The sequence below is a fragment of the Sodiomyces alcalophilus genome (assembly GCF_042370955.1).
Source record: "Sodiomyces alcalophilus JCM 7366 unplaced genomic scaffold ACRALscaffold_2, whole genome shotgun sequence".
In the NCBI taxonomy this organism is placed as follows: domain Eukaryota; kingdom Fungi; phylum Ascomycota; class Sordariomycetes; order Glomerellales; family Plectosphaerellaceae; genus Sodiomyces; species Sodiomyces alcalophilus.
Genome location: NW_027263533.1, coordinates 4,438,690 through 4,459,710, shown reverse-complemented (window position 1 = coordinate 4,459,710; position 21,021 = coordinate 4,438,690). Strand labels below are relative to the sequence as shown.

At 57.5% G+C, this 21,021-nt stretch overlaps 10 protein-coding genes across 10 annotated transcripts; 6 read left to right on the top strand and 4 right to left on the bottom strand.

The window, feature by feature from the left end:
- Positions 1-1,636: 1,636 nt before the first annotated feature.
- Positions 1,637-4,390, top strand: ACRALDRAFT_1061828 (uncharacterized protein). The gene has a single exon (XM_071016486.1). The coding sequence runs from the start codon at positions 1,673-1,675 to the stop codon at positions 4,109-4,111; it is 2,439 nt and encodes an 812-aa protein (XP_070877709.1). The 5' UTR covers positions 1,637-1,672; the 3' UTR covers positions 4,112-4,390.
- A 309-nt stretch (positions 4,391-4,699) lies between these two features.
- ACRALDRAFT_1080421 (uncharacterized protein) lies at positions 4,700-5,647 on the top strand (the record flags this gene model as incomplete). The annotated part of the gene is made up of 1 exon (XM_071019014.1): positions 4,700-5,647. The coding sequence occupies one exon, from the start codon at positions 4,700-4,702 to the stop codon at positions 5,645-5,647; it is 948 nt and encodes a 315-aa protein (XP_070877708.1).
- On the bottom strand, positions 5,264-6,750 carry ACRALDRAFT_1080420 (uncharacterized protein). The gene is made up of 2 exons (XM_071019013.1): positions 6,183-6,750; positions 5,264-6,064 (listed from the first exon to the last, which is right to left on the bottom strand). Exons 1-2 carry the CDS (start codon positions 6,702-6,704, stop codon positions 5,693-5,695), a joined length of 894 nt encoding a protein of 297 aa, XP_070877707.1. The 5' UTR covers positions 6,705-6,750; the 3' UTR covers positions 5,264-5,692.
- On the top strand, positions 6,739-8,311 carry ACRALDRAFT_2017604 (uncharacterized protein; the record flags this gene model as incomplete). Its single annotated transcript, XM_071019889.1, has 3 exons — positions 6,739-6,895; positions 6,956-7,071; positions 7,112-8,311. The coding sequence occupies 3 exons, from the start codon at positions 6,739-6,741 to the stop codon at positions 8,309-8,311; spliced, it is 1,473 nt and encodes a 490-aa protein (XP_070877706.1).
- A 215-nt stretch (positions 8,312-8,526) lies between these two features.
- ACRALDRAFT_1080418 (uncharacterized protein) lies at positions 8,527-9,753 on the bottom strand (the record flags this gene model as incomplete). The annotated part of the gene is made up of 3 exons (XM_071019012.1): positions 8,527-8,897; positions 9,011-9,267; positions 9,398-9,753. 3 exons carry the CDS (start codon positions 9,751-9,753, stop codon positions 8,527-8,529), a joined length of 984 nt encoding a protein of 327 aa, XP_070877705.1.
- Positions 9,754-9,876: 123 nt separating this feature from the next.
- ACRALDRAFT_207821 (uncharacterized protein) lies at positions 9,877-10,418 on the top strand (the record flags this gene model as incomplete). Its single annotated transcript, XM_071022327.1, has 4 exons — positions 9,877-10,080; positions 10,113-10,322; positions 10,361-10,372; positions 10,407-10,418. 4 exons carry the CDS (start codon positions 9,877-9,879, stop codon positions 10,416-10,418), a joined length of 438 nt encoding a protein of 145 aa, XP_070877704.1.
- A 261-nt stretch (positions 10,419-10,679) lies between these two features.
- On the bottom strand, positions 10,680-12,587 carry ACRALDRAFT_2099960 (uncharacterized protein; the record flags this gene model as incomplete). Its single annotated transcript, XM_071022983.1, has 3 exons — positions 10,680-11,488; positions 11,570-12,038; positions 12,168-12,587. The coding sequence occupies 3 exons, from the start codon at positions 12,585-12,587 to the stop codon at positions 10,680-10,682; spliced, it is 1,698 nt and encodes a 565-aa protein (XP_070877703.1).
- A 1,717-nt stretch (positions 12,588-14,304) lies between these two features.
- ACRALDRAFT_2026183 (uncharacterized protein) lies at positions 14,305-14,781 on the top strand (the record flags this gene model as incomplete). Its single annotated transcript, XM_071020373.1, has 1 exon — positions 14,305-14,781. The coding sequence occupies one exon, from the start codon at positions 14,305-14,307 to the stop codon at positions 14,779-14,781; it is 477 nt and encodes a 158-aa protein (XP_070877702.1).
- A 795-nt stretch (positions 14,782-15,576) lies between these two features.
- On the bottom strand, positions 15,577-17,397 carry ACRALDRAFT_2040813 (uncharacterized protein; the record flags this gene model as incomplete). Its single annotated transcript, XM_071021095.1, has 2 exons — positions 15,577-16,326; positions 16,384-17,397. The coding sequence occupies 2 exons, from the start codon at positions 17,395-17,397 to the stop codon at positions 15,577-15,579; spliced, it is 1,764 nt and encodes a 587-aa protein (XP_070877701.1).
- Positions 17,398-18,710: 1,313 nt separating this feature from the next.
- On the top strand, positions 18,711-20,760 carry ACRALDRAFT_1040623 (uncharacterized protein). The gene is made up of 2 exons (XM_071015192.1): positions 18,711-19,203; positions 19,332-20,760. The coding sequence occupies exons 1-2, from the start codon at positions 18,961-18,963 to the stop codon at positions 20,238-20,240; spliced, it is 1,152 nt and encodes a 383-aa protein (XP_070877700.1). The 5' UTR covers positions 18,711-18,960; the 3' UTR covers positions 20,241-20,760.
- The last annotated feature ends 261 nt before the right edge of the window (positions 20,761-21,021 follow it).

Below are 21,021 nucleotides of genomic sequence, written 5' to 3'. Positions count from 1 at the left end.
CAACCTCAGAAGGGACCAGGAAGACAAGATCAAACTCATCGAGAGCTTGGAGGCCACCCTGCACGACGCCCGTGGAGAACAGGAGTCACTGCAAGAAACGTTGGCTGAGACCACCAAGGAGAGCCGGTCCTTGAAGCGACACCTAGCTCTTCTCGAAGGGGGCACGTCCTCCGCCCTGGGAGAGCTAACCCGAGAACGCGATGAAGCTATTGAAAGCAATACCGAAACGAAGGCGCGGCTGGAAGCTGCACAACGGAAGATTCGACTCCAAGAAGAGGATTCTCGAAGGGTACACGACCATTGGATCCAGGACAAGGACGCTTGGGAGGAGGAGAAACGGAAGTATGAGCGGAGAATCCACGTAGCCGAAAGTCGACTCAAGTCGGTTCTCGACGAGGTTGCCGCTTACCAGAATGCCCTCCAACTGAACGGGCACAACACCGAAAGCGAAGTGGACGAGACGGGCCGAGAGAACGACGCGGCAAGCGTCCGAACCATGAGTATGACAAACAGTATCCGGTTTTCAGGGGTGCCCAGTCCTGGAAAGGGAATCGGAAATTCACTGGCGGATGAACTCAACCTGGACGGGGACGATGACTGGCATACAGATGACGGCGGGAGAGAAAGCGTACTCTCATACCATCGACACCACGTACGCAACGTGAGCCGCGACAGTGTCATGTCCAGGCTCCACCGCCGAAACCACAGCATCGAGAGCCTGAAGCGGCCGGGAAGTGTGGCGCGCGGCAGGATCTGGGTGAACCAACCCGTGCTGGAGGCCCTGGAAGATGGGATCCAGGAAGACGTGGTGGAACCACCTGCTCCCAAGGTCAGCTACACCGACACCGGGACCCAGTTTTCCCCTCCCCCCTCGCCCGTGTTGCGGCGGTCGCCGGAGCCTGTGGAGCAGCACGTCGAAAAGCTCCCCGAGTTGGGTAGTCCCCCACGAGCCGAACTCGAAATCGAGGCCAACCAGCGACGGAAGCGCGTCCAGCTCAACAGGCCTTCCACAATCACCGCTTCAGCTCTTCCTCAACTCCACATGGTCTCGACCAGCTCCCAGACCATGGAGGAACCACTCAGCCCGCCCAAGACACCCGAATCTCTGCACCAGACGTGGACAGCACCACCACCACCCGAGACCCAGCCCCCTCTCATGGTCTCCGCTTCTACCCAGACCGAAGCCCACGAGAAGGAAACGGAGAACGAGAAGGAAGAGGAGGTCGAGGCCCTGCGCCAATTCTCCCCCCTGCCCGAGCTCCATATCCCCAGCATCAGCGTCATCCCTCCGACTAGTCGACCGACGACCCCGCGAGAGCCACGCTTACCGCAATACAACAAAGACGCCGGCTGTCAAGTCTCGCTCCTCGTATCGGCCGCTCCGGTGCAATCGACTGGTGTCCAGACGGATGAGATTCGCGTGGATCAGCGCCTCGCGCAACTCCCGATGCACTTGCGACCGGACGCTATCTCGTCCCGGCCCTCGTCTCCCAACCCTACTGCGCCATCAGAGGGCCCCGATGGTCCCGAGCAATTCACGCCCGGCCCTGCCGACTTGCCACCCCGCAACCCTAGAAGACTGGCGATTAAGCGCAGCTTCACCGATAACCCTGTATCCCCTCGCGGTCCCGTTCCGCCCGTATCTCCTACTTTCTCTGGCACGCCTTCTAGCATGGTCGAGAGCCCTCCTCGCGATGCCTACCCTGGCAACAATGATGACGGGCCTCTGTCGAGCCACAAGGCGCCTATGCGTCGGCCGCACCGCATCAGCAGCCTTTTTGCTGGATTCGATGCGAACAGTTCAGACGAGGCTGAAGACTACGGCGATGCCGATCTGGATCTGAGTGATGCCGAGTTTAGAACAGCTCTCTCGGCTCCTGGGCAGAGGCCCAAGTCGGGTGGTGTGATCGCGCCGGCGAAGCGGGGGTCTTATAGCAACGTGGGATCCCCGGAGCAAACAACGGCGCTCAGGAACTCGGCCATGTCTCGCAGTTCAGTGCGGTCTCTAGGCATGGACAGCTACATCTACAGTCTGGAGAACAAAGAGACAAGTGCGCAGAAGGAAACGGATTCCCCTGCAGGCGCAGGGACGCATCAGGGCAGATTCGCACAGCGCAGCTACGATAAGCACACGGGAACTGGCACGAGCAAGGCGAACGGCATGCGACGGGCTGCCATGATACAAAACGGGATTGCGAGTCACCAGGGACGGTCGAGAAGCCCGAGCTTCCCTGAACCCCGCGACCCACCTTTCCCGATCCCGACCAGGGCGAGCTCCCGGCGGCCACCCATTAGCGCCAGCGCGCCGAGCGATGGCCAGCGGAGTCCGACACGGGGAGACGGGGCGTGGCGCAGAAGGGGCAGCGGACGCAGCCATTACCGGGCCAATAGCATCCGAAAAGTCCGGTCGGCAGCTGCGTTGCCGCGGAATCAAAAGTACCGGCGACACGGCAGCCGGTCCCCTCCACCGTTCTCCGAGACAACGGAGGAGCCGGAGAGTCCGGGACATCCGCCGTTGCCACACAACGAAATCACCAGTTCCCGTCTACGAGACCACGGTGGGTCGCGGTTCCGATCGTCACACAGATCGCAGCTGTCCACGACGACGGCGCAGACGGGTCAGACGTACCAGACGAACGGCACGGATGTCAACTCGCAGGGAAGTGGATCCGGCACGACCGGGGTGGTGGATGCCATCGCGCAAACGATGGTGGGCGAATGGATGTTCAAGTACGTTCGTCGGCGCAAGTCGTTTGGGGTGCCCGAGCAGGGCGGCGGCCGAGAAGAGACGAGCAACGACCGGCACAAGAGATGGGTGTGGCTGGCGCCGTATGAGCGGGCGATCCTGTGGAGTAGCAAGCAACCTTCCTCGGGCAGCGCCCTGATGGGCAAAGCCGGACGAAAACGTAAGCCCTGTTCCCAGACGCCCCAACCCAAAGGATGGAGCGTAGAGAGACTGATGACCATGGCCTTCCTCCCTAACTCGATCTCTGCAGTGACGATCCAATCGGTTCTCGACGTCAAGGACGACAACGCGACGCCCAAGGGCACGGCGACCATCTTCAACCGGTCCATCTTGATTCTGACGCCGCAAAGGGCGCTCAAGTTCACGGCGGTCTCGGCGGAGCGACACTACCTGTGGCTGACGGCGCTGTCGTTCCTGGCCCACTCTCAGCAAGCGGTACCGGAGATTATCACGGCGCCGGCGCCGCCGCCGATGCCCCCGAAGACGATGGTTCCCGACTTTGAAGTGGCGGCGCCGCCGAAGAGACGACCGGGTATACGCGATTCGATCCGGCTGACGAAGAGCAGGACGGCGGCATTGAGGATGACGGCGGCCACACCGACCGCGCCGAGTGTACCCAGCGTACCGAGCGTACCAAGCGTGCCGAGTGTTCCTAGCGTCCGGAGTAATCCAAGTGCACCCCCGTCTCAGATGGGTGATGTCGGTGGCTTCCATTTCAAGCACGAGGCGTTCCCGCCGTTGCCCGAGATGCACCACCATGTACACCATTCCCGAGAACGGTCCGGGGAGGCGGCCGAAGCGCCCATCATCCCGCGGTTCCACGAACGGTCGGCCATGGTGCACGGACGAAAGCGCAGCAACACGGGAGGCCACGTGCCGCCGCCGCTCTCGTTCCGCGGGTTTTCCGGGCCGGCGGCGGGCAGCGCGGGGCACAGCTACACGAACAGCAACGCGGGGAACAGCGTGGGCACGGCGGGGTCTTCGGATATTTACCAGACGACGCAGTCGCAGGCGTCGAGCGGGGGGCCGAGCTGGGGGATGAGCTCGAACACGGGGGGATCGCAGCGGACGTCAGAGGCGTCGTCTCGGCCGAGCAACTTTTTCGATGCCATTGGGACGGTGCGGATGGAGGCGTTTATTAGCCCGCTCGCGTTTTCGCAGTTTGACGGGGACCCGGACGAGGAGGACGAGCTGAGGTACCGGGCTCGGAGGCGAAGCAAGGAGAGGCGACGGCGGAATAGTCGGAGCCGGAATCGCGATAGCTATAACTCCCGGGGAACGCCGGGGTTGGATGACTGGTATTCCGGCAGTCGAATGGCGGTGGAGGATGATTTTTTCAGGGATGACCCGTTCAAGGGGTTTTAAGGGAGGATGTTTTGTGTCAGAGGATAAGATTTCGATGTGTGTACTCTATATATTAGCAAAGGAAGGGTCTTCATGGCCTGTTTTGAGGTTGTGAGGCTGGACTTGGAATCATGGAAGGGAGAAGAAGAGAGGACCTCGGGGTCATTTTATTCGGCGTGTCGAGGTGTTTATATCGTGCTTCAGAGTCGGCTTGTATAAAAAGCAGGGAAATGGAACAATTTCAGTGTTCTTTGGATAAGTGGCGGAAGAGTAGAATGCTGCTGTTGGGCAGCGTGTCTGTGAGGTCTCGATGTTCGTGGTGCGCACTGTATGTACTACACTGTGCTGCACTGTACATACTGTACGTACCCCTCCCCTCCTACTGCCCCTCTTCCAGCGGCCCGCGCCGTCGCTCAAAGGCGGAAAAAACATTTATTTATTTATTTCATTCCCTTCCATTCCACATCTTGATTAATCCAGCAACTTTTGTTCTTTACCTGGCCTGCTTCCCTCAACACGTCGTGCCATTTGCACCTTCATTATCAGCTACCTGTGTATATCGGCTCATCACACAGACTACGCCCTCGCCTCCCCAGCTGAGCCTCCACAATGGAGGAGACGATGGAGCAAATCCAGGCGCGCCACCGCAAGGAGCAGCGCGATCTAGTGGCGCGTATCACGAACAAGAAGAAGAATGCAACCAAGAAGACCCGGAAGGGCGTCAACGACGAATGTGCCGAGCTCGAACGTCAGCTCAAGGAAAGGCAGGCCGAAGAAGTAGCACGGGCAATGGGGCATGTGGAAGAGCCACAGGATGAGGCGGTGGAAGAGGACATTTCCAGGCAGATGCAAGACGTTGGCATCAAAGATGGCGAGGGCGCCGCGTCGACACCACCCACAGCATCACAACAACAAGAACCACGACAACGAGACACACAACAACCGCAACAACCCCAACAACCACAACAAGGAGGCAAGAAGCGGAACAGGCAAAAAGAACGCTTGGCCCGCCGCGCCGCCGAGGTAGAGGCGGCGGCGGCCAAGGCAGAAGAGGAGGCCAAGAACATGACGGACCACCGCGGCCTCGAGCGCAAGTACATGGCCGAGGTGTTTGCCGCCCACGACCTCGTGGAGAAGGACATCCAGCCCGACGGCCACTGCCTCTTCTCGGCCGTGGCGGACCAGCTGCAGCACCGCGACATCCCGTTGCGGGGGGAGGGCGGCGATGAGAAGGACGAGCCGGCCTACAGGATCGTGCGGAAGGCGGCGACGGAGTGGATGGCGGGGCGGCCGGACGACTACGCGCCGTTCCTCGAGGAGCCGCTCGACGCGTACCTCGCCAAGATGCGCGACACGGCCGAGTGGGGCGGGCAGCTGGAACTGGCGGCGCTGGCGGCGCGTTACGGGGTCGAGATCCGGGTGGTGCAGGATGGGCGGACCGACAAGATCGAGCCGCCTGGCGGTGTCGCGGAGCAGACGGCGACGATTTGGCTGGCGTATTACCGGCACGGGTTCGGGCTGGGGGAGCACTACAACTCGCTTCGCAAGAAGGCTTGATGGGTTCTTCCCTTGTCTATTTTATTTTTCTCGACTGTCTGCTCTCTACGGCCCGCGGGCATGCGCCCATACATGAATCCAATCCCGCACCGTCCCGTCCTCGTTGGTGCCGGCCTTGTGCGTCCTCGCAGGCTTGACGAGGTCCAACCGACGCAGGCCCTTTTCGGTGTCCAAGGGCGGGATTTGCACCTTTTCGGCCTCGTCTTGGGTGTCGTCCTTGAAGACAAGGTCCTCGCCCGGCCTTGCTAGCAGGGCGGCGTAAATGTCCGAGGTTAGACCCCACGGCGGACCGGGTTCGGATAGAGGCTTGCCGGACGGGAACTCGAGGCAGACGAGACGACCGGTGGAAGGGTGGAGTAGGGAGGCCATCCGAGCGGCCCATTTGGGGCGGGCCGCGGGGGGGAGGGCGCAGAGGAACTGTTGGAACTTGTGTTAGGACATGCATGATATCATGGATGGAACGGCGACAAAAGAATAGAGGAAATTACGAATGATAGATAGTAAAGACATGGGAGGGTACCAGCCAGCAACATACCGTATAGTCAAAGATGAGATCGAATTGACAATCCCTCCCCACGCCGCACTCCTCGAGCCAGGCATCGTCGAAGAAATCCCCCCTCGCCCAGCGCACCTCTCCTTTCCCCCGGTCGTCCTCCGCCCCGGGACTACGGTAGAGGGCGGCCACCTCGTCGTCGCCACCCTCTCGCAGTCGCGCTTCGACAGCCTCCTGGTTCGCAACGGCCTCCCTGATGGCGCCGGGGGCGTAGTCGAGCCCGACGACGTCGTATCCAAAGGCCAGCGAGAGGAGGAGGGCGTCGTGCCCGCGGCCACAACCGGGGACAAGGGCGCGAGGCCGCTGGGTGGATGACGACGAGGAGGATGCTGGCGGGAAGAGGTCGGGACGAGAGGCGAGGAGGTCACGCAGGGCGACGGAGGGCACGGCGCGGTCCCAGGGAGTGTAGTTCTCGTCCCAGAGCGAAGACCACTTGGGTCCGTGGTCGGACAGCGGGGCTGAGGAGAAGGTGGTGGAGAGTTTGTTGGAGTCTTTGTCGGACATTTTGGGTGGTCGGGAGGTGTTTCTATCAATGTCTATGTTGTGTTTCGTGATTTCGAGGTCCAAGGGAGATGTGAGGGTGGACGACGTTGAGGGCGATGTTGAGGAGAGACGTAACCAAGTACCTAGCTACGTAATCATGAGAAGTACCTACCTAGGTACTGAGGGTGAGGGGTACGAGTACGTACTGAAATGTAACTCTCCGCTCCGTAGGTAGCTTCCGGTAAAGAGGGGCACTTCGCATCAACCGCAAGTAGCCGAGACTTGCCTTGTATCAACTCGTACTTCGTACCTTCCCGACGAATACCGGGACTTCAACCCCCCGCCAACCCCACTCACGATCTTACTCCTTACCATGCCCTTTGCCCAGGTGGGCGTCCCAGCAGCTCTAGCTAGCCAGGGCTTCACAGTCAAGAACCTACCGTCATACAGTTCTCGCCTCACCTCCGCTCACCTTTCCATCGACAATTTACCCCATCTATTCGACCCCTACAATGGCTGAACTATCCACTTGCCTGCCCCTGACCCGCGACTCGGTCATCGAGGCGCACAACATCATCAAGCCTCATGTCCATCTCACTCCCGTCATGACCAACAAGACCTTGACGCAGCTGGCCTCCACCCCCCGAGACCCCGCCTCCCTCGTGGGAACCCCCTGGGAAGGCCGAACCCCAGCAAACCCAACCCTCCGCCTCTGGTTCAAGTGCGAGAACCTGCAGCGCATCGGCGCCTTCAAGGTCCGCGGCGCCTTCCACGCCATCGAGCGTCTCAAGCGGGAGCCCGGCTGGATCGAAAACGGCGGCAAGTCAAAGGGCGTCGTCACCCACAGCTCCGGCAACCACGCCCAGGCCCTCGCCCTGGCCGCCCGCGAGAGCGCCATCCCCGCCCACATCGTCATGCCCTCCGTCTCGCTCCCCAACAAGATCGCCGCCACCAGGGGCTACGGCGCCAACGTCATCTTCAGCGGCAGCACCAGTTCCGAGCGTGAGGCCGTCGCCGCCCAGGTCATCGCCGACACCGGCGCCCGCCTCGTGCCGCCCTACGACCACCCCGACATCATCCTCGGCCAGGGCACCATGGGCCTCGAACTGCAGGACCAGGTCCGCGAGCTCAAGACCGACGGGAAGGGGTTGGATGCCATCATCACCCCCTGCGGCGGCGGCGGTATGCTCTCCGGCGTGGCCCTGAGCTGCGAGGGCACGGGCATCCGTGTCTTTGGTGCCGAGCCCTCCTTCGACGGCGCGGATGACGGCCGCAGGGGTTTTGAGACGGGAAAGCGCATCGAGTCGGTCAAGAGCCTGACCATCGCTGACGGCTTGCGCACGCCGGTCGGCGAGTATCCCTGGAGCGTCATCTATGAACGCAACCTCGTCTCCGGCATGTACGCCGTTACCGAGGACGAGATTCGCAGCGCCACTCGCCTGGTCCTGGAGCGCTTCAAGCTTGTGGTCGAGCCGAGCGCGGCAGTGCCCCTGGCCGTCGCCCTCTTCAATGAGGACTTCCGCGCCATGGTCGAGAAGGAGGGCGGTCCCGACGGATGGGACCTGGGCGTTGTCTTTAGCGGCGGCAATGTTTCCGTCGACGGCCTGGCCAAGCTATTTGCTGCGTAAACGATCTTCTCCGTAAGGGACCCGGACCCGCGGCAGTTCAATCCCAGGGCCCTGGGCGATAGAGATGTCATTGGAATTAACGAGCGATATGAGCGAAAGAATCGAATCGTAAAGAAAGTAGGATAGAACCTGGCGTTACATATTCAGCCATGGGAACCCAACAAGGACCAGCCTCGGATATGACAATCCTTTTGTTTTGACGAGCATTTCGACATTTACGCCTTCTCCGCATACCGCCCCATGCCAGCCTCCCTCTCTGCCCTCCTCTTGCGCTCGAGCTCCTCGTCCATTAACTCGGGGGGAAACTGCATCCTCTCAGGGACAACGCCAGGAGGGGAGAATGCGATCCGGATGAGGTCCTCTGGGCACGGCGCTTCGGGACCCATGCACACCGGCGGGCTGTCGTCCTCGGAAAGGCGCGAGGTGCATCTGCCCACCTCATCGAACTGCCAGATGGACGCGAGGTGCTCGCGCGCCGCGTTGAAGGCGTTTCTCATGCACCTCGTGTTCCGGACGTTGTCGATCGGCTCCACCGTCGCGTCGTAGGCGATCATGACGCTGGTTTGGGCGTAATGCTCCGCGTAGCCTGACACGGCCGTTCCAAGTGAGATTGTCGTTAGCCTGCTCTCCTTCCCGTTTGTATCTCTGCATCTCGGCGCTCCGGCTTGCGCTCACTGGGGAAAGCCGAAGTCAACTCACTCGTCATGGCATAATTGTCTGGAGAACAGCTGTCGGCCGCGACGGCGTCGACATACTCGTCCGTTCTGGAGAAGCTCGTCAGGGAGTCGGGAGGAGCGTACAACGTGTCAAGATTATGTGAAAGTTCGTGAATATAGACGGACGGGCCCACGATGCGGCCGAAGAAAGTGATGTCGTTTCCCAGGGAAAAGGCCGAGGCGTTGCCCCTGTAGCTGGAGAAGAAGCGGGCATACTGACGGGCCGCAACCGGAAGCCAGCTATACTTTGGTCAGGGAATCGGCGTAAAGTATGGCGCCAAGGCAGAGAGTCTGATGATATCGGACGGACCAAGAGAAAATAAAGGGCGGCCCAAGAAGAACAGGGTGAACAAGAGGCAAGACAACATACCCCACACGCTCAGCAAAGGCCTCAATGGACATGGGCGAGTCGGAACACCGACAAAACGTCCATGGAACGGCGCAGTCGTCGTACGTGATATTGTAAACCTCGAGGTCGTACACGTCGCAGTAACCGTCGTCAACCGCTGCGTTGTAGCAGACCTGGGGGACGGTGCCAAATTCCCACTGGGTGGCTTCGAAGGAAACGCCCTGCATGCTGTTTAGTCCTGCACCGGGACGGCTGTCGAGGACGCCGAGGCCGTCCGGGAAGAGTCGGGAATGCTCCGGAGGCACCTGTGCGAGGGATATGCCGGCCAGGGCGACCACAGACGCCACCTGCACGAGCTCAATGCACGACATGACCATTAAGAAAGGGGAAAGAGACTGCAGACCCGATCTGGTAGAGGCAGTGATAAACTCGAGCTTGAGACGGTGGGAATCACTTTCATTTTCAAGCATTTACGATCGTTTTTCTGGTGTCGGGGGGGTATGCCCTCATTTTCAAGCATGCGCCGACCTTGTCACCCCATTCTCCTTCGACCAACGCCGCGCAGCATGCGAGCTGAGCCATTCCTTCTTGTCTTCCCACACCCCAGTCGAGTTGGCGATATCACATTCTTGATCACTCGGTCCTACATCTATGGGACCGAGAGAGCGCTAGAGGGCGAGGTGGTATCGATGGGCCCTGGACTTGTGGCGAGGGCACCACCAAGACTGACCGGTAGTTTCTTCGGTCTTTTTCAAACCGGAATTCCTCGGCCGACTTACATCAGGTAGGGGGTTCGAGATGGCAGTCTCACTCCGTACAGAAGCCACTGTTGATTGATTTCCGCCTACGGGAAGAACGTGAGGTGCCCGCAGAAAAGCGTCGAAATATGGTCGATTATTCATCCTCACGCGCTTTAAGCTCTCTCGGCCAGTCGTGTGCTCCCCATGTGGTCATGCGGCAGCCATGCCTGCCTGTCCTGTGTAGCCCCCGACCTTGGTGCGCCGCCCTCCTAAACAGATCCATGATCAAGACGGACATCTGACTCGGTCCATTGTACTTCACGATTACGACTGCTGGTGCCATGTAGCATGGGCTCGGAAGAAGACAGTGCCTTTTGTGAGGCAGAGGTCGAACTGACTGTCAGTTTTTCACAATCACACCTCGGCCGGGCAAGCATTTGCCGCGCAAGCATTTGCCGCGCAAGCTCGTCCCCAGTCGTGGAACTCGGTTATCTGTGTGCAATTGTTGGGCATGATAGATATTCCCAAAGACAACGCGACGATACTCTCTACTCTCCACGTCCTCACAGGTCTACTTCCGAATCGTCGTCGGAGGGCCGCTCATACACTCTCCTGCCAGCCACCCAGGTTTCCCTGACACGAAAGTCGCGGAGTTCTTCCAGGTCAACGTCTTCAAGGGGTTCATCCAGGACAACCCAGTCGGCAAATGCGCCCTCTTTAATCCACCCTGCTTTCCCTTCCATGAAGGCACCAAAGGCGGGACCTCTGGTAAAGCCAAGCAACGCGTCATCCAGGTCCAGGGCCTCGTCGGTGTGCCACCCGTCAGTGCTTCCACCGGCTCCATGTCCGGTGTGCGGGCTCTTTCGCGCCACAGCCGCATATATTCCCTGGAACGGGTTAGGCGGCTCCACGGGAAAATCGCTGCCCAAGATGGGATTGACGTCGAGCAGAGAGCGCATGCGATAGGCTTCCCTCGCCGTTCGCTCTGGGCCCAGTCGTAACTCGGCATAAGCCATGTCCGAAGTGGCGTGCGTCGGCTGGATCGAGGGTATGATCCCCATGGCATGGATCCTCTTCTGGTCATCCTCGTGGATGATTTGGGCATGCTCGATCCGGAAGCGGCGTTTGGCCTGGCATTCGGATAGCTCCTCTTCGCCGGAGCAGACCGTCTTCAGAGCTTCTTCCAGGGCATCCACAGCAAGTCGATTGGCCAGATCCCCGATCGCGTGGATGTTGACCTGGTAGCCGAAAGAGGCCCACGACCTGGCCAGTTCCGTTAGAGTGGTGGCATTTACGAGGAGGGAGCCCGACGTGTCGGGACGATCATCATAGGGTTCGAGCATGGCACTGCCCCAACTGCCAAGGGCTCCGTCTGTGCAGTATCGTCAGAATCACGAGGTGTGGGCCGTCAGGTAGGGAGAAGCCGCGACAGAGAAAAGAAAAAGCAACATACCAGCAAAGAGCTTCACGCTCTTGACGGTAAACATATCACTCTCTTGGGTAACACTTGCGGCATCCGTCGGGCAAAAGGTGTTCCTCTGAGGACACTCGAGCATGGAATAGACCCGGACGGTCCAGTCCTCCGAACGGGCCATATCGGCATACAGTCGCAGCGTTTCCGGGAACGCGCCGGCATCATGCATGCCGACCAGGCCGACCTCGTTCAACTTGGCCATGGCCGCCGTCACAAAGGAGCGCTTCCTCTCGTCGTCTGGCGCGGGAAACACGTTCATGACCATGTCCATGGCGTTGTCGCAGAAGACGCCCATGCCGGGTTCACGGACGACCTCGCCACCTGGGACGTCTGGGACATCGGCGGGGAGCAGGTCCAAGACGGCTTGGGAAACCCAGTTACAATGAACGTCGATGCGGTCCAACATGAAGAACTTGCCCCTGAGGACCTCATCTTCCTCGATATCTGCCTGTCGTGGTGGTCAGTCTACGGGTGCTTACATATACATAGGAAAAAGAAGGAAAAAAAAGAAACGGAAACGGAAAAGAAATTGCACTGAGGCAGCAGGAACAGCGACAGCATGTAGACCGTGACTAACAGCAGTTGGCATCCGCCCATAGATGTTTTGATCCCATCCCACTCCTCGAATCCACTCCTGTCGAGTCCCGGCATCAGGATGGGCTCGGACGTAGTCTCTCAGGCGACCGCGCACGTCGTCAAGAGAAGAGGCGCCAAAGAGGTCGACGGAATGGAGAAACTCGCCATACTGGAGCAAGTGACCATGGCCGTCCCAGAGACCCGGGATGACGAGACCAGAACGGACGGTCAGGCTCGCGTCGTCCCAGGGAAAGACGCGGGTGAATTTCCCATCTTCTACGGTGAAGCACTGGGCCATCGGCTGGTCGACGTCGTGGGTACGGATGCCTTGGTAGCAATAGGTCCGAGGCCCCTGTCCATGTTCCTCCGCCAGGGAGTCGGGTCTGGGGAGAGGACCGAGAGGTTGCTGGAAACGCACCATGGCCAGGGCGACAACGCCCGCCACGGCGGCAGAGAGGCCCAACCCCCACCTTACGATGGGTGTGCCGACCATTGTGACGCGCCTGGAATCGGAGCTTCCTTACAAGACCTATTTCGATGTCCTGGTTTGGTGTCCCTGGAGGCGTTTGGTGGTGTTTGTTTCCGGTAGGTATCGACAATTTCGCGCCTCGTGTGGTCACGTGATCCAATGCGACCAATCGCCGATGAATTTAATACTGTACTTACACTGTACACGTGTACACTACATCCCCGCAATTTAGTGCTGCTAGAGAACTGTTCTAGGCCGCGTAGCGTAGTTATGCCCGCGCCTAATCCTCACTGTCTGCTTGGCGTATCCATCCCCATTCTCTCGACATCTTGACCCATAACCAACAAATCAAAGACATTGCTTTGGCGCTCTGCCCACCGCAGTCAAAAGGTCAGTCACTCGGTTCCCGGTACAAAAGGTGAGAGGTTATACAGCATGTAGTTGCGCCGTGGATTTTCCTTCCCGAAGAAAACAAGTACGACGTCCCGTCCTCTTTGTTGCTTGGAATCGACCAAACGGGCCAGAGCTTGGACCGAAGGACCGCTCTTGGAAACGAATTGACTTTCTGGCCCTGCAGCCTCCTTCGCGTTGTCGAGTTTACGCCAGTCGACCGACGACGATTCACGTTAGGTGGTTTTGCAGTATGCGACTCTGACGTTTCGCTCCATCCATCATAGTTTCATCCATCCGGGACATTGGAGGAGACTCGGTCACCTGCCCGTGGATAGAGCCAAAAACGACCGCTCAACCTCGACAGAAGTCTGCGTCCCATCATGGATGAATGTGTCGCGTCGGCTCTAACCTGATTCTTTGTGCATCTCCTACTCGCTGCAAGGACGTCTGCCTCGGTTACATGTTGTCGCGCATTTGCATAGAGCTTGCAAAGAAGCACTACCATGCGCAGCACATGTGAAGTGTAATGCCTTGGTAGGATTCTAGTCGTTGTATCTATGCACCTGCTTCGTGTATTTGTCTCAACCCAGCTGGGTGACCAGAAGGGCAATCCCCTCAACTCCGTAAGGCTGGGTTGTAGGGATTCTTGCCAGGTGGTTTGTACTAGGTACTTACGTGACATCATAAATGGTGGGGGTTAAAAAGCCCCCACCCATGAGACAGGAGTTTTTAATTCCGTAAGGCATGGCTAAGCCAATTGAAACGCCTTCCTCCTACCAGCCACCACGTTATACGTCATTAGCCACAGGACCCTGAATTCAAAGCGAACTAACCTACTCCTGACTTCACTTCCTCCATCCAACTTGGACACTTGCGAATAAGCGCATATCCATTCCGAGTTGGTGAAGGGTCGTCATATGCAGGGTTTAGAGCCAAGTTTTACATCTGGGATGGCGAGGGCAACCTCCAAGGCTGTCAGCTCAACCAGCCATACAAACTGCAGCATGCCAGGACTGATGTCATCCACAGTTTACCATCGCGAGTCTGATCGTGTAGATCTTCCAGGCTCAAGCAGAGATACGTGATATAGATACGTCCTAGTCTTCACATCTGCAAATTGCGATGGAGTATAAATCCATCCTTTCCCTGGTCCATACTCAACCACGGGTCTCATCAAAACATTCATCAATCCTCTCTCCGACTTGAACACAAAAGTCCAAATATCCTCACATTTCCAAACCAACAAAACAATACTCAAACAATAAAATCAAACAAAATGGGTCTCTTCAGTTCATCCAAACCCGTCCAACCTCGCCAACCACAAGCCGGCCTCTTCTCCCGGAGACACGACCCCGTCACACCCCGCCCATCAAGGCGCGGCGGCCTCTTCCGCTCATCCAAGCCCGTCCAACCCCAACCCCGCAAGCCAAGAGGAGGCGGCCTCTTCTCCCGCAGGCACAAACCAGCCCATGCCCACCCCACCCCGCCCACCGCAACCGCAACCGTCGGCACCACCTCGCGCCGTCACCACCCCGCCACGACGACGGCAGCGACCAAGACCAAGCCGAAACGCGGGTTCGGGCTCTTCCGCCGTCGCGAGCGCCGCCACGACCCGACCATGGGCGAAAAGGTCAGCGGCGCCGTGACCCGCGCTAAGGGCACCGTTACCGGTGACCCTGTCGCCCAGGAGGTCGGGGCCCGCCGCATGCAAGGTTATGAGGACCCGAGTGTTCGGCGAAGCCGTCGGTTTTAACCGCGGTATTTGATCTACAAGTCGGCTGTGAGTCAGGCCAGAGGGAGGAGTGTTAATGTTGAAGAGTTTGATTAAGCGTCGACATGATATTTGACGATAACGATGTTTGGGCTAAACCATCCTGAGATATTAGTATTAGCGGTTTAGTTTTGTTTCAAGATTCCCCTTGGAGGCCAGAGTCATGCGGATCTCCGATGCAGCAACACGCCGACGAGGCGTCACAAGTCACTAGATACCACCAATATATCCTCCATTTCGCTTCTTCTCCCTTGATATTAGTATCGTACGTAGTATTAGTATATATTGAATACCGGTGGGGAAACCCGACCCATGCATTATCCGTGTACTCCTTGCAGAAACGAACTGGAGGCGCCCTCTTTTGCCAGAGAAAGTCGCTCTAACCGAATACTTCGTACAGACCACCTGGGTATTATCATCCCTTCCCTCTCCCTCCTTCATGTCCTGCCCCCTCCTCTTATGATACTTCGTATGTAGTGTCATGACTGTTGCGAATCCTTGAGACCTGATCTGTTATATGGCCGAACGCCTCCCGGAATATGTAAGCGACAGTCCCGTCTTCGCCCTTTTGTCAGAGGTGCCCAAACTCCGGCATTCCTTGCTCCTCACCCCCTTATCCGACTGATGATAGACGGCCAAAGCGGAAAAGTGCGTGCTTGCTACCACGTCATCTCCGCCCAGACTCCAGAGATGCATCTCGGTTCTAGTTGAACAGGTTCCCTCGAGTGAATACCCGTACAGACCGTCACTCGTGAGGGAAGCACGGTAAAACCGACGTTAAATAAACGCCAGTTCATCGACCTCACAAGCCTGAGGGTCCTGGGGATGCTTGACGAGACCAAAACGTGTATCCAAACGCGTTGATCCATGCGGGCAAGGAATGCGCGTCTTGCCGGTGGGCGTGGGAGTCCGCCCCTCTTCGCTCTCCTCGGTTCTGCCTATTGTACGCCTGATGCGCTGATTTTTATCCCGCGGAGCGAGTGTTTCGCGAGACGACCAAGGCCGAGGGATTGAGTGGGCGATCTCATCTAGATCATCGTCTATTCGGCGAACGCCCATTCCCCGTAACTGAGAAGCCATGTGATCCAGGTCTGCCTTGCTGGGCGACGGGTGCTTCTTGGTAAAAACCTCTTGATCTGCCGGGGCGAGCTGAACTCGGGGAGTAATCTTTAGAGACCGAGAAGGACAAGTTCCCTTGGAAACGGCCACATGCTGAGATTTAGTTGAACTGCCAGAGTCACTTGGCAGAGCCATGACAAGACTTGTGTCGAGCTTGGGCCTCGTAGATGGTCTCCTATCAAATCGAAAGGCCCTCTTGCGGCGGAGGCGCGGGGTCGAGGCAGCCAGTGGAAGGTGCGGTAGGACTCCCTCGAGGTCGTCATCAAACTCCGTGTTGTCCTCGAATGGATTCGAGTCTACAGTTGGCAAAACGACTTCATCGTCGAAACCGAGATGGATCGGATTGGGGTTGGGTGGCGAACGGGTTGCCAGAGACATAGTGGATGACGTGATCGGAGTTCTGCGAGACTATGTAGACGTTAGCCAACGAAGACTTTTCTTGCTACCACGATCGCGCGTACTTGCCTCGTTTACTACAGCCACAGAAGAGCGTGATTTTTTTATCGCGCCAGGTGAGTATTGGGGGGCGTGCATGCCCTGCATGCCCTGAAGAAGATGCGGCCGGCCCATGTTGTTGGCGCCTCGAAGTTCCATGGGGCCGGAAATCTTGAGCATATTGGCTTCGGTTTGTGCTCCTCTGCCTTGGAAACGGCTCCAGGCATCGGAGACCTTTGTTGAGATCCGCTGGGACAGTCGCGCGGCCCTAGAGCGCCGTTCAATGCACGGTTCCTTTGAGGACTTGGAAGCGGCCATTATATCCGGTACAGCAAGCATGCCCTTGAGATTTTGCTGGGCATCACAAACGTTGGCGCCACTGTTGACGAACTGGCCACCACTGGGCCCATGGAGTGGTGCTGTCCTGGACAGCGGCACGCGACCTGACAAGCCGCGGCCTTGGTAGCGTCGCTTGGGTCGCTGGTGGTGAGAGTCGTCGTTGGACTGGGGCTCCTGGGAGTCTAAGTGAGACGTAGGTAAGGACTGTATTGGGCCACTTTTGCTGAAATGAGCGGAAGGAAAATGAATTTGGCCATTAGTGGGATGAAGGAGCGGCTGGCGGGAACGCCCGGGGGAGAAATGACGGGTCTCTGCACCTGGCGGACCGAATGGATCTTGACTCGAGGAACTACGCAAACCCCGCCGATGCTTGTCCTTGTCCAGGGGCCCATTAAGACGGCGGGACACGGGGCATGGTCCTGCAGGAGATGTGCGAGCACCATAATCGGTCGGGTGAGACGCGAGGCCATTGGGATGGTACTTTTCTGGGGTTGGACTGTCTAAAAGTGCACTTGCCAGCCTGTCGAAGTGGTCTCTCTGGATCTCTGTCTCGTCGGGGATTAACGGCTGGAAAACTGGAGGGGTTCCGAGGAGATTGTTGGAAATCTCCTGACGCCGCGGGCCTGGGTGAAGTCCTGCACCAGGCCCGATCACCAGCCGCTGGGCTTTTTTATGAGTGTCCGCCCCATGCTTCCGGGGTGACATGGCGAAGCAAATATATAGTCCCCCGGAACATGTGGACTGTCTAGAAGTGTTATGTTAAAGGAGTGTGGGCAAGGAAACAGAGAGGATCATAAACGAAGGTAGAAGCCCGGATCGGGGCCCGGTATTATATCAGAGGGCTGCAAAGTTAGGGAATAAGAGCAGGGCCGAAGAGATGGCATGCTGGAGGGAAGAATCGTATAAAGGTAAGTGGGTTAGGTAGGTAGGTAGGTAAGGTGGGCGGCAGGCAGAGCATTGTCCCTACCAGGCGGCAAGCACGACTTGACCTGCTTATTTCCTTCTTCGTTCGACCATCCAGGTACCCATCACGAGGAAGTCCCTAAAGGGTGTATGTCAGCATGCACCTTTTAGATGAATTGCAGGTACCTAGGCATAGTAAAATAAAAGTACGGAGTGACGAAGTAAGAACGGTAGCCGGTAGTATTTGCAAGAGCAACATTGGTTTGTAATAGAAGGTCGAAACTTAGTTTGGCAAGTAGTAAAAGGAGGGTAGAGAGAATGAGAGAACGTCTCGTTCCTGTATTTCTTTCTAAAGAAGAGACGTCTAATCATCGAAATGGAGGGGATGCTGGCCACATGAAGTGGACTCCTGGGAGAAGAAATACTAAGCCTGGAGTTGGAGTGTCTTATGTGATGTTGGGCGAGAAGCCGCCCAGACTGCTCGCGAGGGATCGTATGGCAACACCTAGACATCGAAACGCTGGATGGTGTGAAGAGGAAGCGGATAGGTAGACCTTGAGGCGGGAGAAGTTGGACATGGTCTGGTTTGCTTGCCGAGGAATGAGGCTCTGGTGCCAGACACATTCTTGCCAACGCTGGTTGACTCTGAAAGTCGGCGACCATGTTGACCACGACTGTGTTTGGAACTAGCAGGCAAGTAAACTAAGACATTCTTCGTCTTATTCACTGCCGGTGCACCACCGTCACAAGATGAGATCTTTCTTGGTGCGTACGGCAGTAGCATTGGCTATCACCGTCGCTGTCCGTAGAGGAACCATACCATTCATTCTGTGCAACCGAGTCGTGGTTGATTTTATTTTATTTTATTTATTTTCATTTATTGTACCTAGGTATTGAGGTAGTCAGATTAGAATCAACTTGCCTTTGATTGGTGAACTATCAACGGATTAAGTCTAATCCGCAAGCGAACTCTGTACGGCTCCACTCGCCCCGTCGGCCTTGGCTCCTACTTCGTACTGCCCCCTGCAGACGGGAAACGAAAAGTCAGCCGAGGGCATCGCTGACAAGTGGCGGAATCGTTGACTCCGAACGTGGCTTTTCTTTTTACCGTCTAACACCACCGCAACAACCTCCCGTGCTTTCTTTTATTTTTCTTCTTTTCTTGTTTTTCCCACCGCTGCCCTCCGACTTCCACCCTATATCAATCGCTCTTTTATCCTTGGGGGGAACCGACAGCCTGTTGAGCCAAAATAAGACCAAAGCGGGACATTACCAGTTATCCGCACGAGTCGGTCTCGCGATTTGTCCCGCGCAAGAAAATACACCTCGTACCTCCCCGCACATACCAGTTCCTCGCCAGCCACAATGTCTTTCTCCAGTCTTGTGCACGATCTCAGCCTTCGCGATTCGGGCTCCTCGCGCAGACCCCGTGGCATCGCGTCGACATCGACCGTCGACGACCGCGCGTCGCAAATGTCCCGTACCATGTCCTACGCCAGCACGGCCGCGACGAGCGTGAGCATCTCCGGCGATATTTCCAGCCAGTTGCACGGCGGCTACTTCCACCCGCTGGCTCGGTCGTGGCAAGCCGAGCGCCAATTGACCAAGGTATGTCATCTCGTCCTTTCTCCCCTTTTCGGCCGACACTTGTTTTTTTGCTCCTCACCTGGAAGATAACGACGCGGTCCATTAGCTGACTTAGCTAATCTAATCCTCCTTCCTCTTTTCTCGTCTAGTCTATGTTGATTTACCCTCTCTTCATTTCCGACAATGACGACGACGAAACCTTGATCCCCTCCCTCCCTGGGCAGTACCGCCGGGGAGTGAACAAGCTCCTGCCTTTTCTTCAAACCCTGGTCAACAAGGGCCTGCGGTCCGTCATGCTCTTCGGGGTCCCGCTCCGACCCGGCACCAAGGATGCGCTCGGCACCGCCGCCGACGACCCGGAAGGCCCCGTCATCCGGACCATCCGCCTGCTGCGACAGCGCTTCCCCCAGCTCTTCATCTGCACCGACGTTTGCCTCTGCGAGTACACCTCGCACGGCCATTGCGGCATCCTCCGCGAGGACGGCAGCCTGAACAATGCGCTGTCCATCGACCGCATCTCGGACGTGGCCATCGCCTACGCCCGCGCGGGGGCCCACTGCGTGGCGCCGTCGGACATGAACGATGGCCGCATCCGCGCCATCAAGCTCAAGCTCATCGAGGAGGGCATCGCCCACAGCACGACGCTCATGTCCTACGCGGCCAAGTTCTCGGGTTGCCTCTACGGGCCGTTCCGGGACGCCGCCGGCTCAGCCCCCTCGTTCGGCGACCGCAAGTGCTACCAGCTGCCGCCCGGCGGCCGGGGCCTCGCGCGGCGCGCCATCGTGCGCGACATCAACGAGGGCGCCGACATCATCATGGTCAAGCCGGCCGGCCAGTACCTGGACGTCATCAGTGACGCCAAGGAGCTGGGGCGGGATCTCCCCGTAGCGGCGTACCAGGTCAGCGGCGAGTTTGCCATGATCCATGCCGGCGCCAAGGCGGGCGTCTTTGATCTCCAGTCCATGGCCTTCGAGGCGGCGGAGAGCATCCTCAGGGCGGGCGCGACCATTGTCATCACTTACTTTGCGCCCGAGTTCTTGGATTGGCTCTCTACCTGAGCGTCTAAGCGACTAAGCGACTAAGCTGCGGAGTCATTGACCCAAACGAGCGATGAGTACATGAGAAGGGGTTCATGACACAGAAGGGGGTGTGGGTAGACAGGCGTTTTGGGGCGAAATATGCACAAGGGCACAGAATTATAGGTTCATGGGCGTGCTATTCATAATCATACATTTGGGCTGGCGTCCTTAGTTCAAACGACTTTATCTACTTTCCACGATATTAGGCACCTGACAGCCTGTGGTGTGATGCCCTGGATAGATGGTCCTGCTTGTGTAGGCAGTGTACTGTCCGTCCCGGGGCCAACGGTACCCTCTAACCCCTGTTTAATTGTGTATAGTGTACTTGCGGATCCAAATACACCAATAATATCGCGATAATAAGCGGATAGAGTATAAGTAGGTATATCAAAAGAAGGCATTTTCTATATAAAATGCAGGGTTTTAGATGTACCGAACAAGTTGGACTAAGTACCCTATTAGTCTAACTTGTAGCTCCTTAACGCGGTATTGACGTAACTGATATCGTCCTTGCCCTCGTCCTTGCTCTTGTCCTTGCCCTCGTCCTTGCCCTCGTCCTTGCCCTCGTCCTTGCCCTCGTCCTTCTTCTCTTTTAGGACTGCTCGAGGACCGGATAGTTATTTTAGCTAGCATTTCGCTATTCGAACCTGATATTAACTAGGGATTAGAATCGGATCCAGGATAATATATAATGTACGAATAGGTTATGCATTGTATTATATATATTCAGGTGCTGTTAGTAAAGGTACGTTTCTCGAAC

What these genes read in the sequence shown, in the direction of transcription:
- ACRALDRAFT_1061828 (XM_071016486.1), top strand. Translation starts at nt 1,673, where the DNA reads ATGGTCGAGAGCCCTCCTCGCGATGCCTACCCTGGCAACAATGATGAC.
- ACRALDRAFT_1080420 (XM_071019013.1), bottom strand. Translation starts at nt 6,704, where the DNA reads ATGTCCGACAAAGACTCCAACAAACTCTCCACCACCTTCTCCTCAGCC. An exon ending in ATCTCATCTTTGACTATACG is followed by an intron (nt 6,065 to 6,182) that starts GTATGTTGCTGG and finishes AAGTTCCAACAG; the next exon opens with TTCCTCTGCGCCCTCCCCCC.
- ACRALDRAFT_1040623 (XM_071015192.1), top strand. Translation starts at nt 18,961, where the DNA reads ATGTCTTTCTCCAGTCTTGTGCACGATCTCAGCCTTCGCGATTCGGGC. An exon ending in CCGAGCGCCAATTGACCAAG is followed by an intron (nt 19,204 to 19,331) that starts GTATGTCATCTC and finishes TTTCTCGTCTAG; the next exon opens with TCTATGTTGATTTACCCTCT.